This window comes from Urocampus carinirostris, chromosome 11, assembly GCF_059441175.1.
Source record: "Urocampus carinirostris isolate Australia breed hairy pipefish chromosome 11, RoL_Ucar_1.0, whole genome shotgun sequence".
NCBI lineage: Eukaryota > Metazoa > Chordata > Actinopteri > Syngnathiformes > Syngnathidae > Urocampus > Urocampus carinirostris.
In genome coordinates, this window is record NC_142359.1 from 18101081 (window position 1) to 18123862 (window position 22782).

General features: G+C 39.8%; 1 protein-coding gene across 2 annotated transcripts; it reads right to left on the bottom strand.

Annotated features, from left to right (window-relative positions):
- Positions 1-1247: 1247 nt before the first annotated feature.
- Positions 1248-16188, bottom strand: LOC148356608 (protein phosphatase methylesterase 1-like). 2 transcript variants are annotated; one of them, XM_088347451.1, is made up of 13 exons: positions 16088-16188; positions 12267-12463; positions 10906-10963; positions 9377-9428; positions 9124-9278; positions 6948-7038; positions 6810-6875; positions 6596-6743; positions 5492-5654; positions 3464-3528; positions 1553-1614; positions 1446-1468; positions 1248-1371 (listed from the first exon to the last, which is right to left on the bottom strand). In XM_088347451.1, exons 1-13 carry the CDS (start codon positions 16116-16118, stop codon positions 1367-1369), a joined length of 1116 nt encoding a protein of 371 aa, XP_088203577.1. In that variant the 5' UTR covers positions 16119-16188; the 3' UTR covers positions 1248-1366. The 2 variants fall into 2 exon arrangements, with proteins under 2 accessions (XP_088203577.1, XP_088203578.1); XM_088347452.1 differs by having other exon boundaries at positions 1250-1371; positions 12267-12456; positions 16090-16182.
- Positions 16189-22782: the final 6594 nt, after the last annotated feature.

Below are 22782 nucleotides of genomic sequence, written 5' to 3' on the forward strand. Positions count from 1 at the left end.
TATGTTTACACACGAACAAGGAAGTAGCAGCCGGATTTCTTCTTTGGGGTGGATGCTGGGTGACCTCTCACAGGGCCACACGCCGGTAGTGGCGGAAAGAAGCACTACACTAATGTCCTGTACTTGGATAAAGGTGCACAGAATACAAAATCTAACTTACACGGACATTTTTCGACATTTTTTCGTATCTACCGTTTTACGTAAGTCGAATGGTCGTAAGTAGGGGAGCGTCTGTATTTGTATTTTCGTTACTGTGCTTGGAAAAAGCTTAAAAAATATAAATGTTTTCTGAATTAGAAAAAAAAACAAAGAAAATAAGAAAAAAAAAGGTTGTTTTCTTGTTTTTCGGTACCCATAGCAACAAAAAGGGAGGTGAGGCTCATGCTATGTCGAATAAATGCAAATGTAAACTAACACGTGTCTTTTAAAAAATGCACATGTATTCGATGTCATCTCATCTCATTAGCTGCACCGCTTATCCTCAGTAGGGTCGCGGGGGTGCTGGAGCCCATCCCAGCAATCAGTGGGAAGGGGACAGGGGACACCCTGAACTGGTTGCCAGCCAATCGCAGGGCACACAGGGACAGACAACTCGCTCGCTCATTCACAACCAGGGACAATTTGGACCGGCCAATCCACCTGAAATGCATGTCTTTGGAATGTGGGAGGAAACCCACGCAAGCACGGGGAGAACATACAAACTCCGCACAGTAAGTTCGGTGGATTTGAACCCACAGAGGAGGTTCCCAAGACCTTAGAACTGTGCCGCACACGCGCTAACCACTGCGCCTCCGTGCTGCCCTGTATTCGATGTATTTTTGCTTAATACAATATTTAAATCAATATTGCTGTGTTTTGATGAAAGAGCTTTTGAGTTTTTCCTTGCCCTCATGTAGGTTTTAGATCAGGGGATGGTGTAATAATATTCTGTAGTCTGTAATAGTCTGTGCTGCTTTTTTATCTGACTCGCTTGGCTTTTCTGGAACAATTTTTATAGTAATATAGATACATATTTATTGTACTATTACATTTTGAATTGTAAATATTTAATATAGGATGAAACTTTTTTAGCAGCTAAAATCTTTGGATCTTGTTTATCGTAAATATAAACTAACTCAAGATATCGATCAATACTATCATGTATTTACTTGTATCGGAATTGATAAAAAAATTCCAAGTACCGCACACCCATATCGTAGACAACAACATGCACATAAAAAACATGGCCACAAAGCTTATTTTAATGTGTTTTAATGTGTTTAACCTATAAATCAATGTTAACTGGTTTCTCCACATCAAAGATGAAAGCGAGGTTTGTATGTTTTTGAAGCACTGCAGCGCCATCCATTATCTTCCGGTCGTTTTGCTATTCTGAAAGAAACAATGTATTTGTTGTTATTTGAAGTTTGTGACATTTCAAGGTAAAAGGGTGAAAGCGCACTTACCGGTGCTCTGAGAAGAATTTGTACTGGGAAGAGAATGGAACAAAAACAGTCTGTTGCAATTTGTGATCAGAATTATGTTTCCTTTCTTCTTTCCGTTGGTACCTTACCTCTCTCTTTTGGCTTCCGCAAACTTGTGTCGCAACAGGAACGAAGCCACGGCGTCAGCAACCTTCATACACAACACAATAATTATGATTCAGTGGTGGGCTGTGAGGGCCTGCAAGGTCTTCTCCGCCGCCTTAAAAATATCTGAGTCTTTCATTCATTTTCCATGCCGCTTATTTACACAATGGTTGCACACAGAAACAGATAACCCACTCTCATTCACACCTAGGGACAATTTGAACCAAGCAATCAACCTGACACGAATGGTTTTCAAATGTAGGAGGAAACCTGAATGCCCAGAGAAAACTCGTGCAGGCACAGGGAGAACATGCAAACTCTATACGAGGAGGCTGCGATAGCTGGAATTGAACCCTGGACCATGGCACTGTCGGGCTGCGAGCCAACCACCAAGTCATTCCAAGTTGTCTGACAGCTTCCCTAATTGCTTATTTGAGTAAGAGAAGCTACCGAACTGCCTAATTCTACAAACCCAAGCACAGCACACCCCCTGGGGACACAAAATGAGTGAAATTAATTATAATATTCCTTCGTTTGAGGTGTATTTTTTTTCTTCTCATGTTTTTTTGACTCAAACTAGCACGTTTCTACCCTCCATCGCATCTGACTTATATCATTCGCGCTGTTCGTTGTTAATTTTACCGCTACAGAATAGAAGAATGGTGGTGGGCCAAGCCAACTCAAAACTTAGGAGGGGAGAATTTTCCCAGACGGTATCTCCTACAACATTTGGGGTCGCGCTGAATGTGGCCAAATAGCTAACTAGAGAATGAATGCACGAGGAAGGTTAGATCATCAATCAACCCATCAATCCATCAATAAACCCATCCATCCATCCATCCATCAAACCATCAACCCACCCATCAATCAAACTATCAATCAACCCATCAATCCTTCCATCAATCATACCTTCCATCCATCTGTCAATCCATCAATCCAACAATATATCAACCCATACATCTGTCAATCCTTCAATCCATCCATACATCAATTGATCTTTCAATCAACCCATCAATCCACCAATCCATCAATCCATCAATCCATCAATCCATCAATCCATCAATCCATCAATCCATCAATTAATCTATCAATCAACCCATCTATCCATCCATCCGTCCATCCATCCATCCATCCATCCATCCATCCATCCATCCATCCATCCATCCATCCATCCATCTATCCATCCATCCATCCATCCATCCATCCATCCATCCATCCATCCATCCATCCATCCATCCATCCATCCATCCATCCATCCATCCATCCATCCATCCATCCATCCATTCATCTATCCATTCATCCATCCATCCATCCATCAAACCATCTTTCAAACAATCCATCAAACTATCAATCCATCCCTCAATCCATCAAACCATCCATCCACCCACCAGTCTATCCATCCATCCATCCATCCATCCATCCATCCATCCATCCATCCATCCATCCATCCATCCATCCATCCATCCATCCATCCATCCATCCATCCGTCCATCCATCCATCCATCCATCTATCCATCCATCCGTCCATCATCCATCCATCCATCCATCCATCCATCCATCCATCCATCCATCCATCCATCCATCCATCCATCCATCAAACCATCTTTCAAACAATCCATCAAACTATCAATCCATCCCTCAATCCATCAAACCATCCATCCACCCACCGGTCTATCCATCCATCCATCCATCCATCCATCCATCCATCCATCCATCCATCCATCCATCCATCCATCCATCCATCCATCCATCCATCCATCCATCCATCCATCCATCCATCCATCCATCCAACCCACCAACCCACCAAAGAACCAAAGGTTTGCTCCTCTAAAGGAATCTAACCAATATTTCACATTTAAGCCTTTTAAAACATCACTTGTGCCGCTATTTCTTACTTTTTCCGGCTGGTTTTCTTGCACTGCATGTCCACAGGGGGGCAGCACCTGCATCATAAATTTACCTGCAGACGGACGAGGAGACAACATGTAAAATAGAGAAGAGGAAGGCAACAAAGTACAAAAAAACGTATTTACTCAATCTATGTAACGGAGAGTGGTGGGCGCCCCAGACTGTACTTCCCTAAGACACACCACAGGGAATGGGCCCCTAAGACTCTAGTGGTTAAGGGACCCAATATAAGCACGGATGAGCTGTCAATTACAGCAGAGGGTCTCACTGACTGTCATTGGCAGGTGCCTTTAGAGAAGGTATCACTATGGAAATCCTTCCAACAAAAGAGTAACTCTACAACAGGGCTTTGTTTATTTGCAGAGACGGCTCAAGGCATAAGAGAGCTGAACGGCTGCTTAGGGCCCCGCCACCACTAGGGGGCCCCCAAGAGTAGTTAGAATTGTCGTTCCCTATTATCACTTTGAGTGTCCACTCCAAAATACTTCTACAAAAATACAACAAAAATACTACACAATAACTACAAAACTAAATATCAAATATAGTGCTTAAAACCGGGACCTTATCGATGATTTTGTTTTTTGGGAAGTCTTGACTTGAAAAGCGCTATATAAATGCAGATCATTTCATTTCATTCTGAAGATAAAAACATTGTATAGAATTACTACAATACAAAAGTATTTCTACAGTAATACTATATTTCAAAATACTGCTAAATAATAATTTACTCCAAATATATTACTATGGAAATACTACAAATATTGTACGAAAATACTACTAAAATAATGCTTTTGAAACACATTAAATGTACTTCAACTGAAATACAAAAAATACGAATACATAATACTAGAATATAAAAAGCTACTACATAAATATAACGTCAAAAATACTACTACACGAGGTTTGTAACAGAAGTACTTCAAATTACACCTATAACAATACTACAAAAATTCTCCTATGGAAATATTAGAAAAATAACACAAAAATAAAGCTACAGTAACACTGTACAACAAAAATACTACAGATATACTACAACCATTTTTATATGGAAATACTACAAAATACAACAGAGATAGTACAAAAATAGTAACAAAAAATACTACAAAAAGACTATAATAATAAAACTACTGTAATAATACAAAACACTACGAAAATACTACAGCTATACAACATAAAAATTACTTTTGAAATACAGCAAAAGTATTACAGAAGTACTAAAAAAATACTACTAAGGAAATACCACGTAAAATGACTTTAGAAATACTACAAAAATACTAAAGAAAATAAAACTACAGTAACACTGAACTGCAAAAATACTACAGAAAAGATTCTTATATGGAAATACTACAAAATACAACCAAGATAGTTCAAAAATACTAAAATAAATATACTTCGGTAATACTACAAAAATGTCATAATCATAACACTACTGGTATAATACAAAATACTAAAGATATCCAACAAAAATCTACTTCTGAATTACAACAAAAGTACTAGAGACATAATAAAAAACTACTATGAAATGCAACATAAAAATACTTGACAAATACTATGAAAACAGTACAAAAATAAAACTACCGTAACACTACAAAAAAACTACAGAACTTCAAGAAAAATCTAATATAATGCATCAAAGCAAGTGAGCCGTTTGAGAGCCGGCTCTCTTTCATGAGTTGAGCCAAAAAAGCCGGTTCTCTAAAAAGAGACGGACTTCCTTTCCCTACATAACGACCATATGAAATCCGAGGCGGCAGATGCATGCGCACAGTAGCATCAAACCGCTCGCTTCGTTTGCAACGAAAAAAAACGATACCGAGATAGAGGCTTCCGCGGCCAACTCGTTTGACTTGATTGATTTGCTGTTTTGTGATAGTCGGTGTACACCGCATGGTACCCATGATTGACAAATTTGCGTTTTTCCGTACAGATTTTCTTGTACGTTGTACACTTCTTAAAATGCATAATGAATGTACTTTGTACGGCAAAAACATACAGGTTGACAGGTATGGTCTTACCTTGCATTTGACCAATGGTCAGGTCTCGGTCCAGTCGGTCAATTGACGCCAACAGGAGGAGTTTAGGCAGGTTGCAACCCAAAAATAGATTGGATGTTCCTCGAAACCAGCCGTCCCAGTATTTCTCAGACTTTGAAAGGTCTATTCGCCATTTGTAGATGCTCTGTGGACACGTTAGACCAGGGGTGTCAAAAAGGAGGCCCGCGGGCCGGCGAGACGACGCCCAGAGAAGCGCAAGAGAAAAACGAGCTGCAGGTTGAAATGTGATCACTTGATGATGCCAAAGCCAGGTGCATCTCACAAACGCTGTACTTGTATTTATTTCCGTCTCTCTCACGCTCTTCCTCCCTTTTCTCTCACTTTTCCTCTCTCTTTCACTCTATTGTCTCCTTTTCTCTGTTCCTCATAATCTCTCTCTCTCTCACTCTCTCTCTCTCTCTTGCTTTCCCCCTCTCTCGCTTTCCCGCTCCCCCCTCTCTCTCTTGCTCCCCCCTCTCGCTCGCTCTCTCGCTCCCTCGCTCTCGCGCTCTTGCTTGCTCTTGCTCTCTCTTGCTCTCTCTCTCCTGCTCTCTCCTGCTCTATCCTGCTCTCTCTCTCGCTCTCTCTTGCTCGCTCTCCTGCTTTCTCTCTTGCTCGCTGTCATTCTCTCTCCCCTGCTCTCTCCCCTGCTCGCTCTCGCGCTCTCTCTCTCCTGATCTCGCTCCCTCTCCTGCTCTCTGCTGCTCGCTCACGCTCTCTCTCTTGCTCTCTCTCTTGCTCTCGCTCTCTTTTGCTCTCTCTCTCCTGCTCGTTCTCTTGCTCTCTCTCCTGCTCTCTCTTCTGCTCTCTCTCCTGCTCGCTCTCTTGCTCTTTCTCCTGCTCTCTCTTCTGCTCTCTCTCCTGCTCTCTTTCCTTCTCTCTCTCTCTCTCTCTCTCTCTCTCGCTTTCTCAGCTCTCTCTCTCTCTCTTTGTATATCTTTTGTTTCTCACATTCTTTCTCGCTAATCTACTAGTCCGGTCCCCGAGAGAATGTTTGTTCTATCGTGTGGCCCCAGAGTTAAAATGAGTTTGACACCCCTGCGTTGGTCTCCTCGCCACGATGACAAATAATGAAGCGCATCCTACCTGCCCCTCGCCACCGCTGGCCTCCTTAGCGGCGTTCCCGTCTTCGTCAACATAGCTGCGGTCGTAGAACTCCTCGTTCCGGTCCTCGACCGCTTCGTCCCTGACTGGACCGGCTCCCTCCAGGGTGTCCGCCTCCTCTGGCTCGCACCTGACACAGCCACAATCTTGCCGGCATCCGGGGGCGAAGTCGCTCTAGCAAATGATCAAAACCAACCTTTTGATCTGACCGACCATCGACACTCTGGCGGACTCCAGGTTCCGGATTTGTCCGCTTTTCACGCTAAAAGAGAATGGAATGAAAACATCTCAATAGGAGGGGGTCTTCAGCCAGTTCCGTAGCTGGTTATCTTACCTCCACTCGATGGCGTGGTCCAAAGATTTGAAGGACTTCGGCCTACCCTTGAGGAAATTCTGTATGCTGTGTAGCGCCTCCATCGCACTTCCTGCCGCAACCGTTTCAGGATTGGCGGACAAATTGTAGACAGGACATGTATTTCATGCAAGCCATACAGTACAGATGGTTGGTTGGTTGGATCCCCTAACCTCTAGGGTGGTAGGGGCCCCGTTTCCCGTTTCATGTGGTGTGTCTTGGGCAAGTACTGTCATGATTACCGATATGCTTCACCTGTGCCCGCTCCTTTGGCGCCAACTGCCTCGGACTCCGATTGGCTCCCGGTCACTACTCAAACCCTCGTCTATCTGTGACCTGTTGTCAGTCAGTCTGCGAACCTCAGTTTACTATAGGCAAGCTTTTCGACCCTGACTCGCTCCTGTTTTGGCTCCCGTCTGTTTCCCAGCTTCGACCTGTTTTTTGGTCTTGACCACGTCTACTCTTCTCTCCTGGCTTTCGACTCGTTGCTGATCCCGACCACGTTTTTTGCTCCCCTGTCCCGGCTAGTGACCTGTTTTTTCCACCATCGCTCCCCACGGAAGTGCCACTTCCACGTTCAGAGCGACCTGCTTTCCGCGACCAGCGATCACCAGATCATGTGTGCAATCCTTTTCCTTCTTCCCAATAAAACTGAGAGAAACGTACGCAATAAAATGATCTACATTTATATAGCGCTTTTCAAGTCAATGACTTCCCCGAGCGCTTTACAATGTGCTCCACATTTCCCAATAGCGGCCTTGCAGCCATGTAAGGCGCTAACCTGCTTATTGGGGGTGTTAGGGGTTCAGTGTCTTACCCAAGGACACTTCGACATGTAACACGGACGAGCCGGGATTCGAACTGGGATCCCTTGATCCCAAGACGAGCGCTCTACCCCCTGAGCTACTGCCGCAAGTGGGTCCTGGTGGCACCTATCCCTCTCCAATATATGTTTCCACAATACACGTATCGAGTAAATTTATGGAAATGCGATGTGTTAATAATTTTGGGTACAATCATTTGGGGTGGGTGATACTGGGAAAACTGTTATCGACCCCATCATAGAAAATACACGTTAGTATCGATCGATACCGATCAGATACCGATACTTTTTGCTTGAAAATGTCTAATCATCGAATCACTGAACCGTTGCCCCCTTGATTTAGTTTATAATCACGATCAACGCAGCACAAAGGTTTACGCACTAAAAATGTATCATTTTTTATTAAATAACTTTTAATAAAAAATGATAACTTTTATACTTTAACAGTATAAAAGTCGACATATTTCTATTACAACTGTTTTTGAACAAAAGTCAAGCGAGTTAAACTAGAAAAGCAGCAATGCAGCTAAAAATAGAAATGCTGTTTAACTAGGTTCTGAACCTAGCCCATCAGTGCTTAGTCAGTGTGATTTTCTATTAAAAATATACATCGTTTTTAGTGGTTGACTGAGTCTATTTAACCACCTACTTTCACTAATTAACTTTTTTTAACATAGTAACAACATAGTAATAGCATAAGTTGTTATTCCATAGATGCACATCAAACTGGGTGCCATTGGCTCTAATTAGCAACAAGAAGTAGCTCTCAGCTTGAAAAAGGACGGCGACCCCTGCTGTATAACAATTTCAGCTAGAAAACAAATACCTCCCATTGCACCATTTTTTTAAAACTAAAGTCAGGAATGTCAAGTGTCAATTGTCTTCCATTGGCTGTGTTGCCGTGGTAACAACAGATTTACAGGTTTTGTTCAGGAACAGCAACATGATTACACTTTGGTTGTAGCTCGTTGCTCTCTGAAATGGCCTTTTTTCACGTGTTTATGTAAACTTGTGGTGCTGCCACAGTAGCAGACTGCTTCAGCATACCAATTGCACCCTGCATTTTTCTTATCTGTTGTTGAAATAAAAATTGGGCAGTGTTCTGGGCTTCTTGTTTGCCTCAGACATTTCTGGTAGGGAAGGGTACGTGGATTTGGCCTTCCGTTCTGGCTGGCAGCCAGGATGCAGCAGCAGGCCATGTAACGATCCCAGGAAAACAGTATTAATCCAAACCAAGTACTTGCTCAGTATCGTTAATATCAATATTTCAATCGATCCTCCCACCCCTGGGGATCACAATAAAGGTTAACTATGACAAGCAATCGACACCCTCACCCTCCACAACGTCGATGACCACGAGTCCAACGGCGGTTGGCATCAGCGCGTTGCTAGACACGTGCACGGCAATTGCACCGCCTACGCCGTGACCTATAAGGACCACAGGCGGTGGGATCTCTCCATGGCAGGCCCGGACCACGTCGGCGACGTCACTGGTAGCGGTGCAGAACATCTCATTAGCAGTGATTTTTAGTTTGTATTTATGTTATGTGGTTGTTTTTTCTCTACTATGAAAACTTTGGTGTGTCACCTTGACATGGTTTGAGTTGAGAAGTCGTCCGATTGGCGGACCAGAGTGTCACCTTGACAGAAGGACAATCAATCAAGGATTCAACAGATGATCACTTTGGTTTTATGACAAATACCGTAAATCCCAGACTACAAAGACAAGCACATATTTACTACTGCACCCAAAGAAAACGCGAGTCAGGTCTTTGTCAGGTAAAATGTAAGCCCTATGTTTCTAGACGATGGAGCAACCGTACTTTGGAGAAAAGTGCCAAATAGTAACAAAGACGTAGAAGTCTTTGTGTTGTTTTTGTTGGTTGTCGCGGTACCTGACCAAATTGCATTTACTTGTTATCGTTCCTAGAGGATTAAAGGAAACTTCAGCCACCTGACATTGACGCCGGTGATACAGATGGAGAAGTGTAACGTTTTTTTTGCTGCTGTTTAATTCGGATCTATAAATTAAAGACTTGTTTTGTGGGTGAAAAATTGTGAGTATGTACTATTGTTGAACCTCCTGTTTTGTTTCTGTTACCCATTACAGTGGTACCTCCACTTACGAATCAAATTTGTTCTGGGAATAGCTCCGTTATCCTTTATCTTCTTTGTTTTCTTTATCCTCACTGTAAAACGTGGAACTAGAGTGCCACGCCCAATTTTGTTGTCACAATATTTTCAACCCATGTTGTAACAATGACAATAAAGGTACATTCTATTCTATTCTATTTTGAATGTAAATGCGCTAATCCGTTCCAAGCCAGGCAAAAGTACAGTATAATATATTTTTATAATGAATTATAAAAGAGAATCAGAACATGAAATAAACACATAGAAAAAATAGATTATCGCACAATAAACGTAGAACGAGAGGTACATGGTGTAAAGAGAAAACAAAGAGTAAAGGAAATAATACAATTTTACATTTTTGTTTGGCGTCTCTTGAAAAAATGATCCAATGACGTCTGCTTTTGCCGGCTTTTGACAATCCGTCGGGCACACTTCATAGAATTTTGCTAAAATGTCTTTAGTTTGGGCTGATTGAATGATGGCTGCGTGCTCCTCCACCATCTTGCCATAAACCCTCGTCCTCCTCGTACCTAAACTCTTAACTGTGACGGTGATACGAAGAGCATGCTGGGAGCACGCATGATGATTTTAAGCGAGAGCCAGTTTCTTTACGTTCGGGAAACTTTGGGAGTGGGCACTAGCAGCACGTACTCTACTGTACTTTTGACCTTGTGACTAGAGGCAATATTTTACTTTGCTATCTGAAACTTTCGAATGTCAAGAAGTAGAGGTACCACTGCATATGAATAATCATCGACTAAGTTCTCCTCTAAAAGGGTGTCATAAATGTTTCCACTGCTGTGTCGTATTTAAAACAGGTGCGTTGTGGAAAAGAGCAGCTTGAGGTTTTCCTGCCGGCCGCAACATAGTAAAAGTCGTCGAGTTTAAAATGTAGAAAAAAAAGGAGCAGATTGTGGTCCGGAATTTACGGTATTTCAAGTCTGGAAATAAAGGCTTTAGCATTGGAGCCGGCATGAGACTCACCGTGTCCCCTCAGGTCCATTGCGAGAACTTGGCAGGTCACTCTGCTGGCGATGGCTGTCTGGGTAGAAAAGTCCAACAATAGAGTCCTTGCAACTAATTTTTCTGTGTCCTTCTAGTGCAGAGTCGGGCAACCCGGGTCCTGAGGGGCCGCATGTACTGCGTGTCTGAGGATAGACCTGGGCACCCGGGTCCCGAAGGGCCGCTTGTCCTGCATGGTTTTGGAGGTTTCTCTTCTCTTCTCTTGGAGGGATCGCCTGAGTTGAGGAAGAGAAACCTCCAAATACATGCAGGCCCTCATTAAGGGGAGCAATGACAGGTATGACCTCGATTAGATTGTAAGGTATTCAGTAGACATAACGAGTATGACAAAACATTTTCATTACTGCTAATTGAAATTGTTTCATGATGGAAAGAAAGACGGAAAGAGAGAAAGAAAAAAATAAGCATAGAAAGAAAGAGGTAAATGAAGAAAGAGATAAGGAAAGAGAAGACAAAAAGAAGGAGTTAAGAAGCACTGAAAGAAAGAAATAACAAAAATACATAGAGAGAGAGAAAGAAAGAAAGATTAAAAGAAAAACAAATAAAGTAGGAAAAATGGAAGAAGGAGCAGGAAAAAAAAGAAAGAAAGCAAAAAAAGAAGGCAAGAAAGAAAGCAGGAAAGAATGAAAGATGGAAAGCAAGAAAGAATGAAAGCAAGAAAGAAAGAAAAAAGAAAGAAAGAAAAAAGAAAGAAAAGAAAAAAAGGAAGGAAAGATGGGAAAATGGAAAGAAGGGAAGCAAGCAAGAAAGAAAAATAAATAAATGAACAAAGAGGAAAAAGGGAAGGAACAAAAGAAGGAAATAAAGAAAGAATAAAACAAAAATAAAGAAAGAACGAGGGAAAGATGGAAAGAAAGAAATAAAGAAAGAAAGAAAATTAATTTTAAAAGAAATGTTCATACCTGTTTTGAAGATAAATTTACCTTTACTCGACTATGCCTATTTTAATAACTACTACCTGGTAATAACATCATAATAACATAGTAATTACATCATAGGTTATTATAATGCAATGTATGTGTCATATTTGTCGCTCTTCACAAACAACACGATTTTCCTTTATCAAACATTTTTGAAAATGCACCGCTAAGGAGCTGCTTATGGCTGACCCCCAACCTCACCCCGAAGAGGAGTTGTATTTGTATTGGTTTTAGAGAACAAAGTGGTACCTAAAACCCCTGCTAGTTGTTACCTATCTTACGTGTTTATTGTTGTAATTTTAGTAATATTAGTTGGCTCTAAGTTGAAAATCTTTACTAAAAAGACACAGAACTACTATTACTTTCCGTTGAGTTCTTGTACCAGCCTGGGGTACCACTCACAGTGAAGACGGCCCAAGACAGTCCCGAGTGTCCGCCGCCGTGTAGAAGGACCAGCAGGGGGCCCTCCTGCCCCGCTTTGTAAACCCTGAAGACGTCTCGGCCGTCGGCGTGTGTCACAGTCACGTCCTCCATCTGCTCGTAGTACTCTCGCCAAGACACGGGCGAGTAGTCCAAGTTCTGGCCCACATCGCTGGTCCACATGCAGATACACACAAACAAAGGAACTCATATCCTTAAACCGGAACAGAAGGTTTTAAGAACTCCGTTAAGAGTTTTTTTTATTAATTTCCCCCCCCCCGTGAGCACGCATCTTAAAGTTGATGAGCGAAAACTGATAAGTAAAAAGTTTAGTAGACACCGTGGATTTTATGTGTGAGTGGAAGGGGGGATACCCAAAGGGCCCAAAAAATGGGCGTGCAGAAGCGAGACACGTAAAGCCTGTGTATTGTAACGAAATCCAAGAACAATGACGGGTGAATAATGATAGAACAAAAAAGTTGTCGAGAGAGAAGCTCAGCCAGACCCCAACATACCAACCAGGCTCTAATTTTGGATCAGGTCAGGCTTGGGCTCGGACTTGAGAGCTTACTTATAGGCTGAAAGTGGCGGACAAAACCCTTTCCCGCTTGTGAAAGGCTTCATCCCTTCAAGAGTTTTCCAACCTTTCGCAATTGAATCAACACAACAATACTCCGTGTGCGCTCAGTCTCTTCAAGTTTAACGGCCGTTGGAACGATCACTTTGGTGGATTACCAACCCCCTAGCCAATCATAGCTTGTGAAACCAGTGCCATCTTTAAAGCCCTCTAGCTGGTTCTCAGGCAACTCGGAATCTGATTGGGTAAGCCGAGAGCTTTCTCGAGGACTGATGTTACGGGTCACAGCCTTCGTTTTTGTTTTGTAATATTGAAAAGAAAAAAGCAATATTACAAAAATCCCATGAAAATACAACTACAGAAATACTAAACAAAATACTACAGCAATACTACCACAGAAATACTACAAAAACATAAATGCAGTAATGATAAAAAAAATCTAAAGAAATACTACAATACCCCAAAAATAATACCTCAGAAAAACAACAAAATACTATGAATATACTACAACATTGAAATAATTTAATGCTTAAAAACAGGGACCAAATATATTAGTAAACTTTAATTTTGAAAAAAAGAATACTAGAAAATACTACTACAGTGATATGATAATACAAAGAATACTATTACAGAAATACGACTACAGGAATAAAACTACAGAAATATAACTACAGTAATAGTCCATAAATGTTACTACAGAAACACAAAACAATACTACAGTAATACTATTAATATACTACGACAGTAATCCTACAGAGATATTACAATTTTACAAGCAAATTATTCTAAAACAAAATATCAAATTTAGTTCTTGAAATCAGGGACCTGATACATTATTTTGCTCTAATTTCAAAAAGAAAAACTATTGCTTCAGACATACTACAGCGATACTACTACATAATTACTATAATAGAAAAATACGACTTCAGAAATACAAATATACACACAAATATGACGACAGTAATAGTACCAATATATCACTGCAGACATACAAAAACATATTACAGCAATACTATTACAGAAATATGAAAAAAATATGACTACAGTAAAACTACAAAATACTGCTGCAGTAATACTAAAAAAACGTACAGAAATACTATTATACAAAAAATACAAATACAGAAATACAACTACAGGAATACGACTATACAAATATGACTACAATAATATTCAAAAAATATTACTACAGAAATGCTAAAAAATACTTCAGTAATACTACAATTATACCACTACAGTAATACTACAGAAATACAACAAATATACTAGAAAATTACTATAAAAATAGATATCAAATTTAGATCTTAAAATCAGGGACAATATTTCGCTTTAATTTTAAGAAGAAAAAATTGATGCGCCAGACATACTACAACAATACTACCGCAGTAATACTATTATACAAAAATACGACTTCAGAAATATGACTATAGTAATGGAACAAAAATACCGCTGCAGACATACAAAAAAATATTTTAGCAATACAGCTACAGATATAGTAAAAAAAAGAGGATTGCAGTAAAAGTACAAAATAGTACTGCAGTTATACAATGAGAGAAATACAACTACGGTAACAGTCCAAAAATACTACGATAGAAATATTTAAAACTATTACTGTGATACTACTACAGAAAACTTACAAAAATACTGCTACTATGATACTGCAAACTCCTACCACAGTAATACTACAGAAATACAACAAATATACTACCAAATTACTATGAAAAGAGATATCAAACTGAGTTCTTAAAATCAGGGACTTTATTTCACTTTAATTTTAAGACGAAAAAAAGTGATGCTTCAGACATACTACAACAATACTACCACAGTAATACTACTGTATAATATAAAAATACGACTTTAGGAGTAAAACTACAGAAGTATAAAAAAATTACAAAAATACTGCTACTGTAATACTACAACAATACTACCACAGTAATACTACTGTGTTATATAAAAATACGACTTCAGGAGTACAACTATAGAAGTATAATTACAGTAATAGTCCAAAAATACTACTAAATAAATAATTAAAATTATTACAGTGATATCACTCCAGAAAAATTACAAAAATATTGCTACTGTAATACTACAACAATACTACCACAGTAATACTACTGTATTATATAAAAATACGACTTCAGGAGTACAACTACGGAAGTATAATTACAGTAATAGTCCAAAAATACTACTAAATAAATACTTAAAATTATTACAGTGATACCACTCCACAAAAATTACAAAAACACTGCTACTGTAATACTACAACAATACTACCACAGTAATACTACTGTATTATATAAAAATACGACTTCAGGAGTACAACTATAGAAGTATAACTACAGTAATAGTCCAAAAATACTGCTAAAGGAATACTTAAAATTATTACAGTGATACCACTCCAGAAAAATTACAAAAATACTGCTACCGTTATACTACAACAATACTACCACAGTAATACTACTGTATTATATAAAAATACGACTTCAGGAGTACAACTGTAGAAGTATAACTACAGTAATAGTCCAAAAATACTACTAAAGAAATACTTTAAATTATTACAGTGATACCACTCCAGAAAAATTACAAAAATACTGCTACTGTAATACTACAACAATACCACCACAGTAATACTACTGTGTTATACAAAAATATGACTTCAGGAATACAACTATAGAAGTATAACTACAGTAATAGTCCAAAAATACTACTAAAGGAATACTTAAAATTATTACAGTGATATCACTCCAGAAAAATTACAAAAATATTGCTACCGTAATGCTACAACAATACTACCACAGTAATACTACTGCATAATATAAAAATACGACTTCAGGAGTACAACTACAGAAGTATAATTACAGTAGGAGTACAAAAATAATACTAAAGAAATACTTAAAATTATTACAGTGATACCACTCGAGAAAAAAATGCAAAAATACTGCTACAGTAATACTACAGAAATACAAAATACTACACACTAGACACAACAAATTTAATAAACGTTTCAAAACGAATTTGATGGGACTAATCAAATTGAAGACAAATATAAAATAAAATATAAAATATCTGCATGTACATTTATTCTTAAGAACAAATGAGAAAAATTCTCTAGGTCTCCACCCTGTGGCTCTCGGACACATTTTTGAACCCGGTTTTCGCAGCCACGCACAATTCGATAGGCCCATTTTTTGTTCCTTCATCAAAAATAACACTTGCAGAATAGTGACTTACTGCTCCTTGTCAAAGTTCTCTTCCCACATGTTCTCGCGTCAAGGGGATGCAGTTGCGTAAGTGTCCGTCCCTCAAAGTCCAGCAGAAGACGGATGTCCATCCAGTGAATAAGAAGACGCCCATAAGTGAGGGGACGCGCACCTAAAACAATAATAAGTCAGCTGCCCGTGTCAGGAGGCTGCAGCCCATTGGCTGATGGCACCAAAAGTGGGCCTGCACAATGACACCTTCAAAGATTTGCACGTGTGTCATTCACACTTGTGCGCAGAAGTTGGCGAAATTTGGAGGAGACATTCTCAAAATAACACAGCAATGAAGAGTGGGACTCTTACCGTATTTTACTGACTCTAAATCCCATTTTAACTCGGGGGCCACACGATAGACAAAGCATCCTCTCTGGGGCCGGACTAGTATATTAGAGAGAAAGAAAAAGAGAGAGAAAGAAATAAGAGAAAGAGGGAGATAAAAAAGGGAAAGGGTGGGACAAAGAAAGAAAAAAAGGCAGAAAGGGAGAGAGTGAAGAGAGAGAAAATGCGAGAAACAAAAGAGATCAAGAGAAATATTGAGAGAGGGGGAAAGAAAGAGAGAAAAAGAAATCCAAAGAGAAATAGAAAGAGAGAATGAGAGAGAAGAGAAGGAGAGAACAAGACAAGGGGAGAAAGAGAGAAAAGAGAGAGAAAAAGGAAAGGAGAGAAAGAAATAGGAGAAAGAGAGTGAGAGAACAAAAGAGAGGGTGGGACAAAGAAAGAGAGGAAGGGAGAAAGAGAAATAAAGAGAAAAGTGAGAGAGAAAGAGAATGTAAGAAACAAAAAGAGATAAATAGGGAAATAGTGAGAGAGGAGGAAGAAAGAGAACGAAAGAAAGAAATCCAAAGAGAAATGGAAAGAGAGAAGGAGAGAATGGAGAAAGGGACAAAGAGTGAAGGGGAAAGCAAGAGGGAGGGAAAAGGAAAAAAGGAAGAGAGAGCAAAAGAAGGTAAAAAGACAGAGAGAAAGAGGCAAAGAGGAACAAAGAAAGAGAAAAAGGGAGACAGGGAGAGTGAAAGAGAGCGAGATGGAGAGTGAGAGGAAATGGGAGGAAGAGAGAGAGAAAGAGAAAACTCAAGAAACTAAAGAGATAAAAAGAGAAATAGTGAGAGAGGGCGATACTCTCGTATATATGAATTGGAGATAAAAATTAGGCTCACGCAAATCTAATCTTTAGCATGCCAAATCCGATTAACACAGAGACAAATGTTATGCACGCTGTTTGGACCTTTCAGTCCAGTATACAAAGAGCATTCAGTAGAAGTCTAACACCAACAGACTGATTTTTGGCTGTGAATCATGAAATAATAATTTATATGGAAGCTCATTAAACAATTGATGTTCACAGTTGAGACGTTTGATTATAAAAACCCGCAAAAAACTGTTAACAGACAGAAACGCCAGCCATCCAAACAGAGCAATTTGATTGTATTTTTATATTGTATTAATTTATTCAGCCAGTATAAACCATAAACATGATATATACAAGAAATCATTTGACACGGGAACTCTCAATGATGATAATATAATAGATTTAAAAGAATAAAAAGAACAGAGTAAAAAATATATTCTAGTGTATAATACAGGGGTGTCAAACTCGTTTTAGCTGGGGGCCACAAATGCTATAAAAAAATCTCACGGGGGCCGAAAAGGAGGTTTAAGAGAAAGAGAGAGGGAGAAAAAGAGAGAGAAAGAGGGGGAGGGAAAGAGAGAGCGATAAACAGATAGGGAAAACGAGGGAGACAGAGTAACAGTGAGAGAAAAAGAGAGAGCAGAATAGAGATATTAATGGAGAAGAAGGGGAAAATGAATATAGAGAGAAAAAGAAAGTGAAAAAAGAGATAGATAAAAATAATAAGAGAAGTGAAACGACAGAAAGAAAGAGTCAGCAGGAGAAAAAGAGACAAAATGAGGTGAGAGAGAGAGGTCGAAAAAGGGAAAGAAAAGGGGTGAGTAAGAAAGAGAAAAAATGGAGATAATAAAGTGTAAATTACAGAGAGAAAATAGAAAGAGAGCAAGACAGAGAAAAAGAAAGAGTTAGAGAGTGAGAGAGAGAAAGAGAGAGTGAACAGGAGAAAGAAAAAGAGGGAGAAATACATATAAAAAGAAGTGAGTCAGAGAGAAATGGAGAAATACGACCACAATTGTTTTGCAAGTGTTAACTGGCTTTGGTGACATCCGGTGGAAATATTTAAAACTACAGCTCATTTTCCTCTTGCGCTTCTCTCACTGTTGTCTTGCGGGCCGGATTTAAACCATTGGTGGGCCTGATCTGGCCCGCGGGCCGCCTGTTTGACACCTGTGGTATAATACAAGGTAATTATATAGAATAGTTTGAAAAGAAAGAATAGGTAAATAACAAGACTAGGTCGGAGGAACGCCGTTGGCATAATAATACTAGACATAATAACCTAAATCAATTCCCGTTGAACATACGGATAGCGGAAGGGTAAAAACTCTCTTTAAGACGTGAAGTCTTGCTCGCAATAGAGCCAAGACGGCGACCTGGCGGCAGGTAATCAAAATACCTGCGAACAGGGTGACTGGGATCTGTCAGGATTGCCTAAGTGAAGTCACCTGGGGGCAATCGTTTTGCGCGCCGGAGCGCGCTCTCTGATTGGCTGACGTTCTCCTCTTAAGCGGTCAGCGTCCAGAGAAGGACGCCAGACCGTACTTCTCTATTCCTGTGTGTTTTTCCAGATTACCAAGTACCAAAGACTACTATTGCTTGATTCCTGCCTGCCTTCTGATTTTGACCTGTTTCCGTCCCACGTTTTCGACCTGCTCTCCCGCCCTGGCCATCGACCTGCCCGCTAAGCTGTACCGATTCCACCTACCTGTCACGGAACGGCCATTCCGTCCAAAGCGGCTGATGACCGACAGACGCCGGCGTCCAAAGCCAGTTCCGACAACTCCTTCTAATAAAGATTCCTTCGAAACAAACGCAATTGGGTCCGAGATTCCGTCCTGGTTCATGACAGGATCGTCTATCATTTTTATTTTCTAGTTCGATCGATGTAGATACTTTGCAGCGATGGGAGGCCAGTACCTATTATTTCCTTTGCTGTCCTCTTTCTACTGCAGTAGTGAGCAGTAGGGGTGGGCGGAGCTATGCACACAATGCTTTTCTGTCTGACCAGCGCCGTCTATACCGAAGATAATTACGTCAGTATTTTTGTTTGCAGTATTTAGTGACATTTTTTACAAAAGATCTCTGCTTCCACCTTGTTTTGAGACTGTTATATCTTTTAAAAAGATCGAAATAAGCCTCTACAATCTTAAGTAAAATATGGGAGGGAGACAAGTTTATACCTGTCAACTTCCAGGGCTCCATGCCCTTACAAACTGTCGTATTTTCCCTTACAAAATACAAAATAATCTTACACCATATTTCTTTTTTCAAACGTGTCTATTTATGTAGTTTAACATGTTATATTGTACATGTGTTTCGTTATATCATATATATTGTTAATTAACATTTTGTTGTGAGATCCTGAGTTGCTCGACATGAATGAGGTTTATTATAAAAAAAGTTCAAAAATGAAGTCGCTTGGACGTTCACTGTAGAAGGAAAAATTACACGCAAATAAAATTAAGTAGAATAATACATTTTCTTATTCAAATTATGAATTCATTTTCTGCATTCAATTATTGTTGGTAATATACTGATTAAAGGGATAACCACAAACCTGTCTTTTTTCATTTTCTCCTTTTATACGTCCTTTTTTTCTTAACTTCTTTATACAACATCAAAGCAAGCGAGCCGTTTGAGAGCCGGCTCTCTTTAATGAGTTGAGCCGAAAAAGCCGGTTCTCTAAAAAGAGACGGACTCTCTTTCACTACACAACTACCACATGAAATCAACCCCGCCTGTTGATTGATAAACAGTTCCGGTAATACCACTTTAAAACTCTGTGACGTGATAATGTGTTAATAATTGCAAATATAAGTCTCACCGGAGTATAAGTCGCACTACCGGCCAAACAAATAAAAAACTGTAACTTATAGTCCAGAAAATACAGTAAAAAGAACTGAATGGAAATGAATTGTCTTCATTGTTTTTTATTCCAGCACCGTGAAACATTGTAAACAACAGAATTGGACATGGCACTCCAGTCTAAATATTCAAGAAGGAATATGATGATAGAAGACTGTCAAAATAAATAGTTAAATTATTTTCAACATAGTGCCTAGAGATTAAGAAAGAGATAGGCCCAAATTATGATAATAGTGCAGTGAAAGAAGAGTGCATCATTACAATAGTGGGTATAGCTCCATAGATTTTCCACATCTTAGAAACAGAAATATTTACCCATTCTTCCTCTCAACACAGCTCAGTGTCCATAAGGTCTGATGGTATTCACCTATTTGTCCAGACCTACAAATACCTGGGTGTGCAGCTGGACAATAAACTGGACTGGACTGCCAACACAGAAGCTCTATGCAGGAAAGGACAAAGCCGACTGTACTTCCTCAGAAGGCTGGCGGCCTACAACATCTGCAAGAAGCTCCTGAAAATAGACTGTTGTGGCAAGCGCCCTCTTCTATGCGGCAGCGTGTTGGGGAGGCAGCGTCAAGAAGAAGGATGCCTCTGGTCTCAATAAACTGGTGAGGAAAGCAAGCTCTGTTGTGGGCACAGAGCTGGACAGCCTGACAACAGTAGCTGAGAGACGGGCACTGGAAAAGCTGCGGTCAATCACGAACAATCCATCGCATCCACTACACAGCATTATCTCCAGACAGAAGAGCAGCTTCAGCGACAGACTACTGTCACAGTCTTGAACCACGGACAGACTGAGGAGATCTTTTCTTCCTCATGCCATGAGGCACTTTAACTCCACCCGGCGGAGTAAAGGATCACATTAAACCACACCCCCCACATTGCATATTACAGTATTTTTATTGCAGTGTGTATTCTGTGTAGCACTATCTAGATACTCTACATAACACGTCACATTGGGTATTTGTGTATTGTATTCTTTTTGCTTTATTATTGTTTTGTTCTCCAGCGCAGGGATGCTGCTGGAAGTGTGAATTTCCCTGCGGGGATGAATAAACTATCTATCTATCTATCTATCTATCTATCTATCTATCTATCTATCTATCTATCTATCTATCTATCTATCTATCTATCTATCTATCTATCTATCTATCTATCTATCTATCTATCTATCTATCTATCTATCTATCTATCTATCTATCTATCTATCTATCTATCTATCTATCTATCTATCTATCAATCTATCTATCTATCTATCTATCTATCTATCTATCTATCTATCTATCTATCTATCTATCTATCTATCTATCTATCTATCTGTCTGTCTGTCTGTCTGTCTGTCTGTCTATTTTTGTACCAGTAGGGAATTCTATGTATGGGTACTAATTTTAGGTGGCCCGTCGGCTGAGCGGTTACCCCGCCATTCCTACAGTTCAGAGGTCCGGGTTCAAATCCAATCAAAGGCCTCTCTGTGCGAATTTTGAATGTTCCCCTCGAGTCTGAGTGGGTTTCCTCCCACATTCCAAAGACATGCATGGCTGGTTGATTGTCTGGTCCAAATTGTCTCTCGGTGTGAATGAGCATGCAAATTATCTGTCTCTGTGTGCCCTGCAACTGGCCGGCAACCAGTTCAAGGTGTCCACAGCCCGGAGATGGCTGGGGTGGGCCCCAGAACCCCTGTAGCCTTACTGAGGATAAGCGGGGCAGAACTTGGATGGATAGATGATCCTAATGTTATTTATATGTGTTATTGATAGCAATGACCACTCACATCCAATACACGCATGTGTAAGAAAACGTCACAATATTTTTAGTAACATTCAAGAGAATAATACTGTCATGCAAAATGTTAGTATTGGTTGGATTTTTAACTCTTTTGGCAGATAGAAACAAATATTTGTGTTAAATTTTTGATCAGGGTCACGTAATGAATACAAATCAAGGAACCAGTATATATTCACCTAGTTTTGTTGGTGTTGGTGTATTTTCCGTTTTTTGCAGTTGTTTTTGTTGTTTCACGATGAATTTGAAAGATTTGAACCAAAAAAGTTCAATACAGTAATCGAGTTGAGTTAAAAAAAATCCACAAAAAATAACAGCGTTAGACAAAATCCTCGCAGCAGCATTCCACTTTCAGTTGGAAATGCATACCTGTCAACCTGTACGTTTTTGCCGTACAAAGTACGTTTATTATGCATTTTATCATCACAAAACAGCAAATCAATCAAGTCAAACGAGTTCGCCGCGGTAGCCTCTATCTTGGTATCGTTTTCTTCGTTGCAAACGAAGCGAGTGGTTTGATGCCACTGTGCACATGCATCTCCCGCCTGGAATTTCATGTGGTAGTTATGTAGTGAAAGGAAGTCCATCTCTTTTTAGAGAACCGGCTTTTTCGGCTCAACTCATTAAAGAGAGTCGGCTCTCAAGTCATTTTTTCAAGTCATTTTTATTTGTATAGCCCTAAATCACGAAGAGTCTCAAAGGGCTTCACAGATTATTACACTATATTACACAGACTATTTTTCAGCCGACGAGAAGAGTAGGTTATTCATATGCTATGGAGTAGAAGTGAGTTTTAAGTTTAGATTTAAACATTTCCACTGAGGTTGCAGATCGGATCTCAGCTTTAATGCATTATATCACGAATTATTATGTTGCATAAAGAAG

Coding starts and splice junctions, on each gene's coding strand:
- LOC148356608 (XM_088347451.1), bottom strand. CDS start 16,118: ATGTGGGAAGAGAACTTTGACAAGGAGCAGT. Junction 9,429..10,905: donor AATGGACCTGAGGGGACACG/GTGAGTCTCATG, acceptor CCTTCTGTCAAG/GTGACACTCTGGTCCGCCAA. Junction 1,615..3,463: donor AAGAAAACCAGCCGGAAAAA/GTAAGAAATAGC, acceptor TTGTGTATGAAG/GTTGCTGACGCCGTGGCTTC.